The 15,801-nt window shown below is 33.8% G+C and overlaps 1 protein-coding gene across 3 annotated transcripts; it reads left to right on the top strand.

Annotated features, from left to right (window-relative positions):
- Window positions 1-4,350: 4,350 nt before the first annotated feature.
- On the top strand, window positions 4,351-14,875 carry LOC111708025 (uncharacterized). Of its 3 annotated transcripts, none has more exons than XM_023481260.1 (7): window positions 4,351-4,392; window positions 4,464-4,605; window positions 4,927-5,021; window positions 6,039-6,096; window positions 7,268-7,407; window positions 10,053-10,302; window positions 11,722-13,024. In XM_023481260.1, exons 2-7 carry the CDS (start codon window positions 4,566-4,568, stop codon window positions 12,885-12,887), a joined length of 1,749 nt encoding a protein of 582 aa, XP_023337028.1. In that variant the 5' UTR covers window positions 4,351-4,392; window positions 4,464-4,565; the 3' UTR covers window positions 12,888-13,024. The 3 variants fall into 3 exon arrangements, with proteins under 3 accessions (XP_023337028.1, XP_023337029.1, XP_023337030.1); XM_023481261.1 differs by lacking the exon at window positions 11,722-13,024 and adding an exon at window positions 13,539-14,875 and having other exon boundaries at window positions 4,376-4,392; XM_023481262.1 differs by lacking the exons at window positions 4,351-4,392; window positions 4,464-4,605; window positions 4,927-5,021 and adding an exon at window positions 5,060-5,155.
- Window positions 14,876-15,801: the final 926 nt, after the last annotated feature.

Below are 15,801 nucleotides of genomic sequence, written 5' to 3'. Positions count from 1 at the left end.
ACCTCTATCAATATCTACTCTGTGATTTTGATTAAAAGGTACTGCATACACATTTATCAGGTAACCGCCAAAAAAGTCCTTGAAAAAAAGTTTCCGGAAAAAAGTCCTAAAATTTCACACTAAAAAAGTCCTGTGGAAAAAAGTCCTTTTACTAAAAAGTCTCCGGAAATAAAGTCCTACCAATTCGAGACTTTATTTTTTAGGATTTTTTTTCTGGCTCCAGTATGATTTTATACAAAAAAGTCCTCGGAAAAAAGTCCTCTAACAAGTGAAAATGCAAAATTCACAATGGAAAAAAGTCCTGGTTTTTCTAGGTTTTCTATTCCTCGGATTTATTTTCTTCTTCTTCTTTATTTTTCCTGAGATCTTATTTCCTGAGACTTTATTGGCAGCCCCCATACTATTTCAGGAAAAAAAGACTTTTTTTCCAAAGTTTTTATTTCCAGGTTTTTTTTCAGAAACTTTTTTTCCCGGGACTGTCTTACATAGATTCATTTAATCCCCCTCTTGGATTAGTGAAATCTATTAATGTCAGGGGCTTTTCAGGCTCCAACGGGTGCTGAGCCCCCCTGGAAAGAAAAAATATAAGCCCCCCCCCCCGGACAAATTCTTAAATACGCCCCTGACATTAACAATTGATCTTCCATTCAAAACGTGGCGTTTCCCATTTGACAACCGTACCATTCTTTAAACCTTTATTTGTGAACAATATAAGGAAGATAATCAATATATATTTAAAAACTTTGATGGAATCTCTTAACGCTTCATAATAACAAAACTCAACTTTTTTAAATAGAGAACAAAGAGGTAGAGATAGTTTTGTATTGAGATTAATATATTATTATCGTATCGACCATATCCTCCTTTTTTAACCTGTAAACTCTCTTTCCCTTTGATTTGAAACCTAATTTGGGGTTTCCAGTTGTAATTGAATTGCACTCCTTATCAGAGATAGTCATCATTATTTTTTGGTTCATTTTAAAAACATTCTATTTTGTTAATTTCACAAGATAGAGAACCTAGCTTTCGAAATATGCCTTTTTTCAAATTCACACTTTTTGTTCCCCCTAAAGTTGGTAGAATGGTAGTTGAACTGAGAATGTAGTATTACTATTGTGGAAAATTTATTCAGGAATCATTTTGGGTGGGTCGCGTTTTGAAAATCTTTTCTTTTAATTATTAAATATGGACGACGAAAAATGTATCAAAAATTTGACAGTAAATTAATTAGATGTTTAGGAACATATTTCTCAATAGAAATTTGTCAATTAATCAATGTTAGAATCAATTATTTTTTATTTTTTATCATTATATTGATTTTCTTATTCTTTATAAATAATTGTTTGCAGATTTCTACAAATTCTTCAAATGTCGTCTTTTCAATAAAAATTCCAGGAAATCTGTAGAACATTTTTGTTTAAGAATGAAAGATTACAGAAACTGATAACTGAATAAGATCACTTATTTTCGATTTCCTAAACAAGTAATTAGTTTACTGAAGAATGTCATTCTTTTGTCGTTCTTAAATAATTATAAAAACATTCTCAAAACGTAGCCACTTAAATTCATTATTTTGAACGTCGATTTTGCACTCAAAATAAGTAATTATAGATCTTTAAAACGATTTATATGTCTCAAATGAATTCTTAACATTTCTCTGCAATACTACATTCTCATTTAAACTACCTTACATTGCTGGTCACTCCCTAGAACCTACATTGAACATGTAAGATGCAACCAGCTCTGGTGTTTGTAGCTTCGCTAAAAAGGACTAATTGGCAAAATGCACATTTTCCGTGAGATGGTGCACATTTTACGTTAGGGGGTGCACAATGCACATTTTACGTGAGAGGGTGCACATTTTGCATGATATGGTGCACATGTTGCGCGAGAGGGTGCACACCACACATATTGCATGAGAGGTTGTACATTTTGTGTGAGAGGGTGCAAATTTTGCGTGATAGGGTGCACATTTTTCGCGAGAGGGGGCACATTTTATGTGAGAGGGTGGAAATGCCAATTTGGCTTTGTCTAATTTGGCCTTGTAAAACTGAAACACAATGTAAAAAAAATAATATATTACTAAATATTTTTGATTGATTTTTGCACATGGAATTTTTATATTTTGGGGTTTTTCCTGATTATACATTGGATTTTTGAAATTTTGCAATTATTTTTTTACATTTTTAAATTTGCCCATCACTATCTCTCTTTGCACTTCTGTTTGATTCACTGGGAATTCCCGAGTACTATCGAAGCTAAGGGGTGTTGGGGGGAGGGGCAGTGGTTAGTACGTTAATATAAAGAACACTCTTGCTGTTGCCGTTAAATGGGTGGGGGGGGGGGGGGGGGGTTGAGTTAGGTTATTCTTCTTTCGAAGAAAGCAGTGTATTTAATTTTTAGTGTTATTGGTTTTACTTAGTGCAGGGAAGCAAGACAAGAGGGGGAGGAGGGTGATTTGATACTTTTCTAATGTTTTGTATCTATAGTTTCTGCCTTATTTTAGTGATTTTTTTTACACTTCGCGGAGCCGGAAATTTGAGAGAGTATCGTTAAACGAAACTTCCGAGTTTTCTTTTTCTGGTCAATGCATTTGCGTAGATTTTAATTTAAGAAATCAGAAAACAAGAAAAAAAATGTAATGAAACGTCATGAAATAATATTTTTTATAACAAATACTGGGATCTACAAAACTACCCCTAACCGGTATTTAAATTTAATGAATTTAAGCCGCGTCTAAAATTCCCAAAAAACCGGTTTAAATTTAGCGCCGGCTTAAATCTTGAAAAATTTAATACAAATTTTAGTGAAATCAACAAAATTTGAACCGCGACTTATATTTAAGCCGCGAATCAAATTCTTTAAATTCGGCCTAGGGTTTCCGATAATGGGTTTCATTATTATACGCTGTTTTGTTTGTCGCGACAAATTGTGTCAATTTGAAAAAAATGATTTTTTCTCCTTGAATATATTTCTCTATTAAACCTGGGGATGAAGAAGAACTAAAGAATGGGAAAATATACGTGATCTAAATTGTCCTTTAAAGTACCTGTTTACTTGTACAGAGATAATCAGGTGGTACATTAAAATTTTGCTCATCCGACCTAAAAATATTGCTCATCCGACCTAAAAATATTGCTCATCTGGTCGGAAAAACGTTAGGTCAGAAAAACGTTAGGTTCGTTTCCTCTAGGTTCGATGAGCGGGTACCTCACGTTCACAAAAAAAGTTTCGATTGATCTTTAAACAAGATTTTTTCCAGGGAACATCTAATGATCAATATTTCTAACGTTAATTCATAATTGTATCAATTCTATGTTTAAATAAGATCTTGAATATTACACTTTAATTAAATAGATCATCGTATATCGTAATTATATTTATAAGGGAGAATGAAAAACTAATAGTTTAATGAGTATAATTGAAAAATAAAAACACGTCAATATATTCAAAAATGAAAAATGTCTGATTTTTTAATGAATATTTTGTTAAGCTATTTATTTTTATGTGTTTTAACTTTTGAATACAAGAGGCCGAATTTAAAGAATTTGAGATGCGGCTCAAATATGATTGGTTCCACTTAAAATTGTATTCAATGTTTAAAGATTTAAGCCGGTGCACAATTGAATCCAGTTTTTGGCGGATTTGAGATGCGGCTCAAATTCATTAAATTCGGACGCTGGTGTCTTAAAAGGCCTTATGTATGCTTGGTGTTCAGTTGACATGGGGCTAAATGTACAATATAATTATGTTGGAGTAGACTTTGTAACCTCGCAGCAACAAAAGTTTTATTTTAAGTTTATTTTTAAGTTACGAACTTTATTTAGTTAAATGTAAAATCAATATATAGCTTTGTTGCCTTTGTGAATTAAGTTAAAGGGACTGTAAGTGTAATTAAGTTAAAGGGATTGTAAGCATAATTTCAAGTGACTTTTCATTCAAAGATGGCAACATGTCCGATTCACAACGATACCCTTAAAAGCTTTGACTGTTCAAGTATGAATTAGAAATCCATTGATGTTTTCTCAGCGAAAGTAAGCATTTCTTGCTTATAAGAAACTTTAAAATTCACAATTATAGAATAAATGCGTCGTATGTTTGTCAACCATTAACTATGATCAGTGTAAAGTCGTCTTTAACTTAGACCCCCCTCTCGGAGACACTAAAATCCAAACCAAATAATTTTAGCCGCCGGTTCCTTTGTTCTCCCTATCGGAGTGTAAATAACCTAAAGCATTGTGATTCCATCCATTTTTCAAAAGTTAAACAAAGAAGATTTTCACATAAAGAATTAGTGACTTTCGTTAATAATTAATTGTCATTCTTTTCAGAAGTTTAAAAACGTCTTAGGACTGTCCAACTACTTAACCCTTTTATATCATAAAATAGATCGTAAGAATCTTTTCATTATAAACATTCATTGTAACACTTTTTATATGTTATTATTTATTTAATTTTTTCAGGAAATAAAGAGAATTTCTTCATTATAAGTTTTGATTTGAGGGTTATACTGTTGTTTATCTGTTCAACTTGAGAATCTTGTTTCTATCCGACAACAATGTTTTATGCCCTATACTGTAAAATTAGCTGAAACCCCCTGTGAAGGTAAATGAACTCAAATCCATAATGTCCTTTTAATAACCATTTTTTGCTTGCAATGAGCTTTAAAGTTTTAAGTTTGATTTCAAAGCTAAACTCAGCATACTAAAAAATTACTGGCATAAGAACTTTGTTAGACTTTTCATTATTTTAAATTTACGTTTTAAATAATTTTCTATTTTCATTGAATTCAAAATTGTAAACACTTCTTCAAAAGAATTATATAAACATCATGTTACCCAACGTGAATAGACAGGTCCCTGAAAGGCATGCATTAAGCCCTAAAACGGGAGTACATATTCAGGCGTTTCTTGGCCTTGATTTCAGGCAGAAGGATTATTATCCGCCGGAATCAGCCTGGGACAAATCAAACCAACCATTCTGGCATAGGTCATAAAGTGTGCAGGGCCTTTCAAATCAAGGTCAGATTAAAACTTTTAGTTTTCCAGATATACGCCTCCCCCCCCCCATCAGCCAGGAGAGGTAGGTAGGGCGATATTTCCACTGTGCGCGCACGTTCAGTCGACCCTTGGACCGGGTTCAGCACAGACAGCAGGTGGGGTGCGCGCCCTAAGCGCGTTGTATATATGTAATTAAAAGAAAATGAGACTGTTGTCAATTTTCACTTAGTTTATCTTCTATAGTGTTTGCTAAGTACAGGGTTACCCACAAAGGATTATACTTTAATGACGACATTTAAAATACCAATTTAAGGATGAACTTGTGTTTTCGCCCTGAGTATAGTCTTTCAATTGTCTAGTTAAATGAGTTTGAAAAGAAAGAAAAACAATTACAGCTGTAGAGAACCATACATTTAAGGAAAATACAGAATTAAATCTGTTTAATCGTCTTGGAAGCCTCATTCTTTGTGGGTAACCCTGCACATAAAGTGTACATTGTTCAACATATGGGGTTGATAGAATGTAGTTTTATGCATAATAAAATCTTGATGGTTCAGTTTCTTCAAAATAAATTAACCTTTACATTTCTATCATTAAAATGATTTTTTTTATAAATAATACATATTTTACGGTATTATTTTGAGACGGAGTACACGGTACAGTTAACTACAAAGTAAAATCGTACATTTTTAGAAGAAGCTCACAACTTGTGTATTTAGCAAATCTAATTTTTTTTAAATATTATAATTTTAGTTGGTTAAACAACTAAAATTCTTTTTTAAATCATTTTTTCAGACGAAAGTTTCGCTTCTTTTTCTTAAACTAATTGCTCGTTGAATTTTGACGCTTTTCACGCTTTCAAGGATATATTCAAATTTCTATCCCTTGATCGCAGATTTTAAGGTTTTAGATCCTATTTTGTATAGTCTTGTTTTTTTGAAGAAAATATTTGTATAAGTTCTGTAACATACAAATATATATTTAAATAAAAAATTCAGTTTTAAAAAAATATTTTTTACATTCTCTTATTTTTTCCAGGTCTACACACGCGTCATGAATTGGGTCTCAGTAGCCTTGGCTACACTATACATTTCAAGTTAGTATTTTTACCTTCTCCCATTGCACCAACTAAGCCAATATTTGAACATTGTCCCTTTTTTATTTATTCTCAATTTTCTTTTATTCAACGTTATTTTGAAATCTGAATTTGTTGGCTCAAAAGTTAAACATGTTAAAGGCTAAAATTTAGTCAATAATGATTTAAAACTCGTCGACAAAAAGTAGACATACCAGTTATCTTTGTATTAAAAACACAAGAATTAAAAAAAAATAACAGAATTCGCTTAAATTTTATATGTTCTGCTTGTTGCTATTTTGGCACCTTAAATAATGATTTTATAATTTGGCAACAATTTGCAAATTTTAATGACGGTTGCAAAGTTTTGTACCTCTTTGTTTACAGAGTGCAATGAGAAATGACTCAGACAAGGTGTACTTTTAAATATTGAAGAACTTTACAGACAGAGACGAACTAGCTTTTTTCCCTTTCGTTTTTAAATGTATAGACACTTTTAATATGGTGATATCCCTTTCGATCAGACACTGCCCTTGGCCTTGCAGCGGAGGCCCAGGCGCCATCTTGGTTTGGTTTAGATAATGGAGGGTGGGCCAAGGCCGGCGCAAAACTGGTTTTTGGGTCAGGTTTCTCTATAGTGCCTCCCGCCCTCACTCCCCCACACTACAAGTGAAAGTATATTTAGCGTATCCTTCTCTCTATATAAGATGACTGAGATTTTCATATATATATATGTATTATATATAAATTTATATATCATGTGTCCTTAAAAATGACAAGAAAAAGAAAAAATAATAGACAACAACCGTTCTCAGTTTTCTTGTCAGTACTGTACTTTAATACAGTACTGTACTTTAATAGCAGTACTGTACAAAAGCCCTTTTCTATTGTTTTACCCAGTACCCTATCTTTTTTTATAGTATCAGCCTCTACGCCCCCCTCATTATTACTCGTATTAACCTCTACATTCTGGTTTGAACGTCCTTAAAGAACAAAAGCTATTGTGTGCATATATATATATGCGCTGATCTGAAAATCTTGATCTTGATATTCACAGTGAAAACTTTTAATCTGAAAGGCCATTGTCTAATCGAACAAATACTAGCCCAAACCGTCGGACTCCAAATTCCAAGAGGGATTAGCAATACAAAAGTTGCAAGTTCTGTTCTAACGTTAATCTCTGTATCTCTAGGTGTGATATGTCAAGATGATGTTAACGAGGAGGGTTTAACCGATCAGCAGGTTCTTTGCAAGGATAAAGAAGCAGGAGAGCTTTTTAGAATAACCGCAGGGGAGGAAAACTGTAGAGATGTTATACAGTGTACTGCAGCGGTATGTAAACATTATAAACATCATGTACATTGTACATATTAGAATGAGTTAATGCTGTCTTCCTATTCCAAAGTTTCATGGGTCACCGTCTCTCTTTAATTAATTTTCAAGAGGAGCATATTATATACGCAATGCACACATCTTTTAAACTACAGTTTTATAATCCTAATTTCTTCAGTAAAATTAACTCTTTCCAGTTTTAAACATATAAGTACGATATAAATCTAATTTCGTCTATCTTACAATTCTTTATTAATTCAACGTTGTAAATAGGGTTTTCAATATTGCAGACTTGTTCTCCAATCGTGCTTAAAATCTAGTATTTGATCCGCGCAATGTAATTCTGATTAGAAACCCTAGTTGTAACCATAAATTATGAAATAATTTTCGTTTCTTACCTTTCTTTTATTATAAATGTCGCAACGAATAGTGTTATTTGGAGAAACAGTATTATTCTAAAAGATGCCCATAGCACCCTGGACAAACTAGAGTGAGAAGCATTTGGCGTCTTTTATTTGAAATTAAACGTGTTTTGTTCTATAATACAACAACGTTTAAACTTACGGATTTGTTTATTCTATACTTTTTCATTCAAAACGCATATTCCGACAAAAAAGTATTTAAGAAGAAAGACTGAAAAATTATGCTTAATGGGTCAAATTGTGATCAAAATTCACAACTTTCTCAAATATTGACAGAACCGTTAAATCCACGTGACAGGGTTACCCGCCGCTAAGAATGAGTCTTTAATGACGACTTTATAACTTTATCTAAGTATTTAGCAAAGCTAACGAGGCGTGTAAAGCTCCAAAGAGCTGGATATTTGAGAGAAAAAACTAATAATTAAACTCGTCAAGTCGTCTTTAAAGTCTCATTCTTTGTGGGTAACCCTGAATTGCAATTTTGAACTATTTACAATTATACAACGTAGCATTATTTTTAAATAAAAGAAAGAATAAAAACGACAATCTTCTGGATACTACTCTTACTTTTCCAATTTTAGCTGACCTTTACTAAACTCAAGATTTTAGGCAATAATAATTGCTTTAAACCCCCTAATTATTCAGGCAGTATATTGCCAAAGGCGATATAGCAAGAGTTAAATTTAGCTTTTGTTCTTACATTCATGTCTTCCTTCATCTCAGTATCTTTTTCTTATGCCTTATATACCATCTGAATAGCAGACAACCAAATAAACAGCTTCAGGGTTTTATATCTAAGAGTTTCAGGTCGTCATTGAAGTCTCATTTTGTGTGGTTAACCCTGTATCTTGGAGTTTGAACCATTTGAAAATTTACGTTATGAATTTGCGGAAAATTTACTTTATGAATTTCCGGAAAATTTACGTTATGAATTTGCGGAAAATTTACTTTATGAATTTCCGGAAAATTTACGTTATGAATTTCCGGAAAATTTCCTTTATGAATTTCCGGAAAATTTACGTTTTGAATTTCCGGAGAATAGTCTTTTTGTAATATTTTTTCTTTGCCTTGCAATTTCATTACAATTTCCATCTATAGAGAGACATGACTGATTTACAACAATACCCTTTCAGATCTAAATTGTGTAATACATCATAGTTTGCCTAACAATTAGAAAGTGCTAATTCTGACAATTTCCGCCATTTTTTCTGCAGCATAAATAGGCAAATCACTCCAACAGGGAGACTGAAAAGGAATTGAGTTTTTGCCACAAACTCTAATTTTCTAATCCCTATATCTTTGCAAGCTGATTGTACAAACCTTTAATATTTCACACTTAGATTATTTGATCTATAACAATTCAGAGTTTGCGGCAAAGACTTAATTCCTTTCAAAGAGAAAGGCATGGATATTTCATTTTTCTTGATAATAAAGCTTTAAATGATACCATGGTGAATCTTATATTCCACGCTGTAAATGGATAGACACTCAAGAAATTACCTATGCACATAGGTACTAATGCAAGGAAAGTAATTTCAGAGGTAAACGCATGTTTTGTACTGCAGTGTACTGTCTTGAGCGGACAAATAAACACAAGACGGATATCACAGCCCGACATGGAATCCATTTGCACAAAAATAATATTCTGGTCATAGAAAACTATTATGTGAATTTTCAAAATTATCAAAATTAAATGCTTTTATCCTCCTTGGATACTAGACGGACACTGATGCATCTATTCTTGTTTACAAATTCCGCCCAGAGAGAACAGGTTTTAATTTGTTCGCAAAGTATACGCGACCGCAATTAACTTTCCTTGCATTAGTACCTTTCTATGCACTATGCAGTCCCTGAGTAAAATGGGTAACTGATACATGATACATTAATTTAAGGTTGATGCCCTTGAGTGTTAAAATACTGGTTTTGATATATTGAGAAATATTCAGTTCTAGTTACTTCTAGACTTCCTTAAACGTTTCCTCATTCAAACTTCCTAGATTTCAACAATATCCGGTTTTAAACTCAGCACTGGTGGGATTATAATTTAAACTTAAATGCGTGCCAGATTTATTAGACTGATTTAGTTAAAATGTAAAATTGATTTTATGATTGATCATGATTCATAATTGATTAAAGTTGCAATAGATCAATAATTTACCAATTTAACCTTGTTGGACTAACATCAATTTAACTTCAACATTTCTCAACCTTTTAATATTTCAGGGTCTTCAAGCACTTCGTTGCCCTCCGGGTCTAGCTTTTGATTTGGAGAAGCAGACTTGCGACTGGAAATGGGCGGTGAAAAACTGTGATATGATCACCAAGGACAGGAAGGTTCAGCCCCTGCTTAATACACCTGAATCACTCTGTGACGAGAACTTGCTGGCATGTGGAGATAGTGTCTGTATCGAGAAGGGACTCTTCTGCAATGGCATCGAAGATTGTGCCGATGGCTCTGATGAAAATGCCTGTGGTAAGAGTTTTGTTGAAACAAGGATTATTAAAAGCCACAGTTTGTAATGCATTCATGCAGTCTTGAGGGACAAATAAACCTTAGTGTTCTATCTAACATCAGGAATTAAACTAAAAAAAAATTTAATTTAATTTCCAAACCTAAGTACATTTCTTTCTGCTAAATGAAAAACAGGTTTAATAAATTGTGGTTTCTGTTATTCTCTGTATTTCAAAATGTTGCATGAAAAATAATTTCTGTGGAAGAACAGGTTCTTTCTTGTTAGTCCTTTAACTGAGCGTCTTTTATGAATAAAGTGTCAAACCGAAACAAGTTATAACAATCAATTCTAAGCACTGAAAATAAACCTAATTGTGCAATTATTTACCAAAGAACTTTTTCTCATCAGATATTACAGACCACAGAATTTAATGCATGAATCTATCTAATAGTTATCTATGTTGTACCCCCCATCCCTCTAACCCCTTAGATCAGTTTGATAACAAAGATATTTCGGTTTAAAGCCTAAACTCAAATCAATTTATAAGCTATCAGGGAGTTTATATATTTTGTATGTGATTCATTAGCATTGAAACTCTCAAAATACCTGTAATTTAATAATTTAAATGCCCTGGGACCAAATTAAATGAATATGAAAGAAAACTGATCTAGGATGTACCGTACCAGAGTCCGTACTTAATGAATTTGAGCAATGTCTCAAATCCACCTAAACCGGTTTTAATTGAGCGCCGGCTTAAATACGTTTAATACTATTTTAAGTGAACCAACCATATTTGAGCAGCGTCTCAAATTTTTAGCTGCGGCTCAAATTCTTTAAATTCAGCCTCTGGCTTCCTAAAATCATCATCTTATATGTATTTCTAACTCTATGTATCTGCATGCAAAGCATGACATCTTATAGTGCATGAATTTTCTTAATCTTTAAATGATCCAGCATGAAATTTACACATCTATGAACAATTTTATGAACGTAAATTTGTCAACTGTTATGAGGCACTGGCTAACGTTTTCCTTGGATTGGGCAATAGTAGAAGATACACACTTTGATTTGTTAATACTGATAACAGTTCCTTAAAAATAAACTAAAAAGACACTGGATGACTGAGGTTTGACTGAGAAAGTTTCACTTAACATGTGGTCTTGGTTGAATTGTTCTACTCTCCCTTTCACCCTTGCATTCACAGCTTCTCTAGAATGGTGCACAGTTAGCTGTAATCAATCTTCTTTTGAAAATTTTTAATTTTTTCTATTTTTGGCTTCAAACTTTTGTTTACTTTACCCCTCCCGTAATCATTAAGCATGTCTGAAAAATTGGCAGGCTTATTTATAATTAGAAGATTATTATTCAAAAGTCAAACATGAAAAAAATTTAAAAAAACATTGATTTTGCTATTTCAAATTTTTTTTAACCTTTTACAGACATTGAAACTGACCCGAACAGAGCTCCACCCTGTGACAAGACTATTTGTAAGCTTCCTGACTGCTTCTGTTCTGAGGATGGAACAGAAGTTCCAGGGGATCTTTGTCCTGAGAATGATAGATGTGATCGAGTCCCTCAGATGATTACAGTCACTTTTGACGATGCCATAAATAACAACAATATTGATCTTTACAACGAGATTTTTGATAAGCAAAGAAGGAATCCTAATGGATGCGACATTAAGGGGACTTTCTTCGTTTCCCACAAGTACACAAATTACTCTGCTGTTCAAAATACTCACCGCCTTGGTCATGAAATTGCCGCACATTCAATCACTCACAATGCAGATGAAAGCTTTTGGTCAAATGCAAATGTTGATAGCTGGGCCAAAGAGATGGCTGGGTCTAGGCTTATTATTGAGAAGTTTGCTAATATCACTGATAATTCCGTTGTGGGACTGAGAGCTCCATATCTTAGAGTAGGAGGAAATAACCAATTCACCATGATGGAGGAGCAAGCTTTTCTGTATGACTCTTCATTGACTGCCCCCCTTCAAAACCCTCCTCTCTGGCCCTACACTATGTACTTCAAGATGCCTCACAGATGTCATGGTAATCTTCAGAACTGTCCCACCAGATCTCATGCAGTTTGGGAGATGGTTATGAATGAACTTGACAGAAGAGAGGATCCCACAATTGATGAAGATTTACCAGGATGTGCTATGATTGACTCCTGCTCTAATATTCTGACTGGGGATCAATTTTACAATTTTCTGACCCATAACTTCTACAGACATTTTGACCAGAACAGAGCACCCTTAGGTCTTTTTTACCATGCTGCTTGGCTTAAAAACAACCCTGAATTTTTGGACGCCTTTCTTTACTGGGTTGATGAAATTCTGGAGAATCACCCTGAAGCTTACTTTATCACAATGACTCAAGTCATCCAATGGATTCAGAATCCAGTTTCTGTGGAAGCTGCAGTTAATTTTGCTCCATGGCAAGAAAAGTGTTCTCCCGGACCCAGAACTGAATGCTTAGTTGCCAACAGCTGTAAATTGTCTACCAAGGAGCTGTTTGGAGAAGCTTTGAGAATGCATACTTGTGTAAGATGTCCTAACCACTACCCCTGGTTGAACGATCCTACTGGAGATGGAATACTTTAATTCTGATCATCACACCTACATGATGAATCTGAATCTGTGATTTTTTTATAAAATAATGATTTTCTGCTATCTGTGTTACAATAATGATGTAGGACTGTAAGATTTTATTTTTGTGTGAATACACTTCTTAAATGTTTTTTATCAGTTCCCAAGAATAAGATGTTTATATTAATTAAGTTGAGAGATCAGCTTGATTTAACAAAATCATTAAGTTTTGATCACTGATAGCTTAAACTGAAATATGAATTGTTTGTTCAGAAACAAGGTTCCCAGATAAATAAGATTTTTTAGATTACTTCCTAAGATGGAAAATAAGCAAACAGTCAAGAATTAGGAAGATGTGAAAAAACTATTGGAAATAGTGGAGTTCATGCATGTTGATTGTTGATATTTATCTCAGCTTCTGTTTTTATTTAGTCTTCTAGTTCTCTATTAAAAAATGTATATGTATCTTCAATGATTTCAGGCATGTAAGAGGATGCACATTTTATTTTATTTGATAATTTTATCACTTTCCTCTTATTTTGATATTTCCTTCACTTTCCTATCCAACTTGTGAAAAAGGTTGATTATATGCGCATGAAATACCCAAATTTCCTAATTATCCTGTATCCAATCTTAGAATCCTCATTAATCCTTTTCCTCATTTAGACATTGAATCCGACCCCAACAGAGCTCCACCCTGTGACAAGAGTATTTGTAAGCTCCCTGACTGCTTCTGTTCTGAGGACGGAACAGAAGTTCCGGGGGAACTTTGTCCTGAGAATGATAAATGTACTAACGTACCACAAATGATCACTATCACCTTTGATGATGCTATTAATAACAACAACATTGATCTTTACAATGAGATGTTTAATAAACAACGCAAAAATCCTAATGGATGTGACATTAAGGCAACCTTCTTTGTGTCCCATAAGTACAGTAATTACTCTGCAGTACAGGAAATGCACAGACTTGGACATGAGATTGCATCCCATTCCGTCACACATAAAGATGATGAAGATTTTTGGACTGATGCAACTGTTGATGATTGGGCCAAAGAAATGGCTGGGTCCAGACTTATCATTGAGAAGTTTTCCAACATCACAGATAACTCCATTGTTGGTTTGAGAGCACCTTATCTCAGGGTTGGTGGAAACCACCAATTCACTATGATGGAAGAACAGGCTTTTCTATATGATTCTTCTATAACTGCAGCTCTTCAGAACCCTCCTCTCTGGCCCTACACTATGTATTTCAAGATGCCTCACAGATGTCATGGTAATCTTCAGAACTGTCCCACCAGATCTCATGCAGTTTGGGAGATGGTTATGAATGAACTTGACAGAAGAGAAGATCCTTCTTATGACGAAGACATTGCTGGATGTGCCATGATTGACTCCTGCGGTACAATTCTAACTGGGGATCAATTCTACAACTTTCTTACGCATAACTTCTACCGTCACTACGACCAGAACAGAGCCCCTCTTGGACTCTTCTACCATGCTGCCTGGCTCAAAAATAACCCTGAATTCCTTGATGCTTTCCTCTACTGGATTGATGAGATTATTGAGAACCACAAGGATGCCTACTTTGTAACAATGACCCAGGTTATCCAATGGATCCAGACCCCTGTAACTGTAGACAAAATAGAATCCTATGCACCCTGGCAGGAGAAGTGCCAGCCCGAAAGAGTTGCTCCATGCATTGCCAACGGGTGTAAGTTGTCTACCAAGGATCTTCCCGGGGAGGCTCTTATTATGCATACATGTGTTCGTTGTCCCAATCATTATCCTTGGATTAATGATCCTACTGGAGATGGTATTCTGTAATTTCTCATATACTAGCTCATTACAGTTCTCAATGATATACCGCTTAACTTCATTCTGCTGATAAAAGACCCATTTCCTGATTTCTTTTATCCTATATTAAAACTTAAAGTCTTATGAAAACAGTTGTTAAATGTGATATTGTGTTCTGACTGTGAAAATATAATTTATGACTTATTTGCGTTTTTAATTAAGTTAGTTAGGAAACCATTTGCTCAGATAAAACAATTTGCAAGACGACATTTCTAAACATTATTTTTAAACCTCAATTGTTGCCGTTTATTTAAGAACAGAGAAGAAGCAAAAATAGGAAATGTTTAAGCATTACAATCTGAAAATTCGACTTGTGTATAAAAAATATAAACCTTATTCGAATTGTATTTACAGACTGAAAAAAACTTAATGATTGTATACAGGCAATTATTTTGTAGAATACGGTGGTAAGCGATTATATCACTACAATGAAGACGAATTTTTTATTTAAGTTTTAATTGTTAACAAGCTTTTTTCGATTTAAAAGTTTACAAATAATCACAGAGAAGGTTTTTTTCATTGATAAATTCTCTCGACTTAATGTTTTTGTGTATCAAAGCTGTTTAACAGCTTAATTTAAATCAAAATTGAATTCGAAAGTCGTCTTCATTGTATTGATATAATCGCTTACCACTTTAGTAGAAACAGATCTGTGTACAAGTTGTACTGTTGTTGTGTTAAATGTTGATTAGACAATTGAAATCATCCCTTTAGTCTAAAAGTCGTCTTCATCTTCCCTAGTTTTATGGGTTTAGATGAATGTTTAACCGTTCAACCCAAGGTTATAATGCAAGGAAAGTTAATTACGGTCGCGTATACTCTGCGTACATATTGAAACCAGTTCTCTCTGGGCAGACTTTGTACACAAGGAAAGATGCATCAGTGTTCGTATAGTATCCGAGGAGGTTAAAATCAATTAATTTTGACAATTTTAAAAATTCACATAATAATTTCCTATGACCAGAATATTTCATAAATTATTTTTGTGAAATTGGATTCCATGTCAGGCTGTGACATCCGTCTTGTGTTTACCATTCCGCCCGAAGACAGTACACTGCAGTACAAAAAAA

The sequence above is a fragment of the Eurytemora carolleeae genome, unplaced genomic scaffold (genome assembly GCF_000591075.1).
Source record: "Eurytemora carolleeae unplaced genomic scaffold, Eaff_2.0 scaffold5, whole genome shotgun sequence".
Lineage (NCBI taxonomy): Eukaryota > Metazoa > Arthropoda > Copepoda > Calanoida > Temoridae > Eurytemora > Eurytemora carolleeae.
The sequence above is the reverse complement of the archived record's forward strand: the minus strand, read 5'-3'. Positions and strand labels throughout refer to the sequence as shown.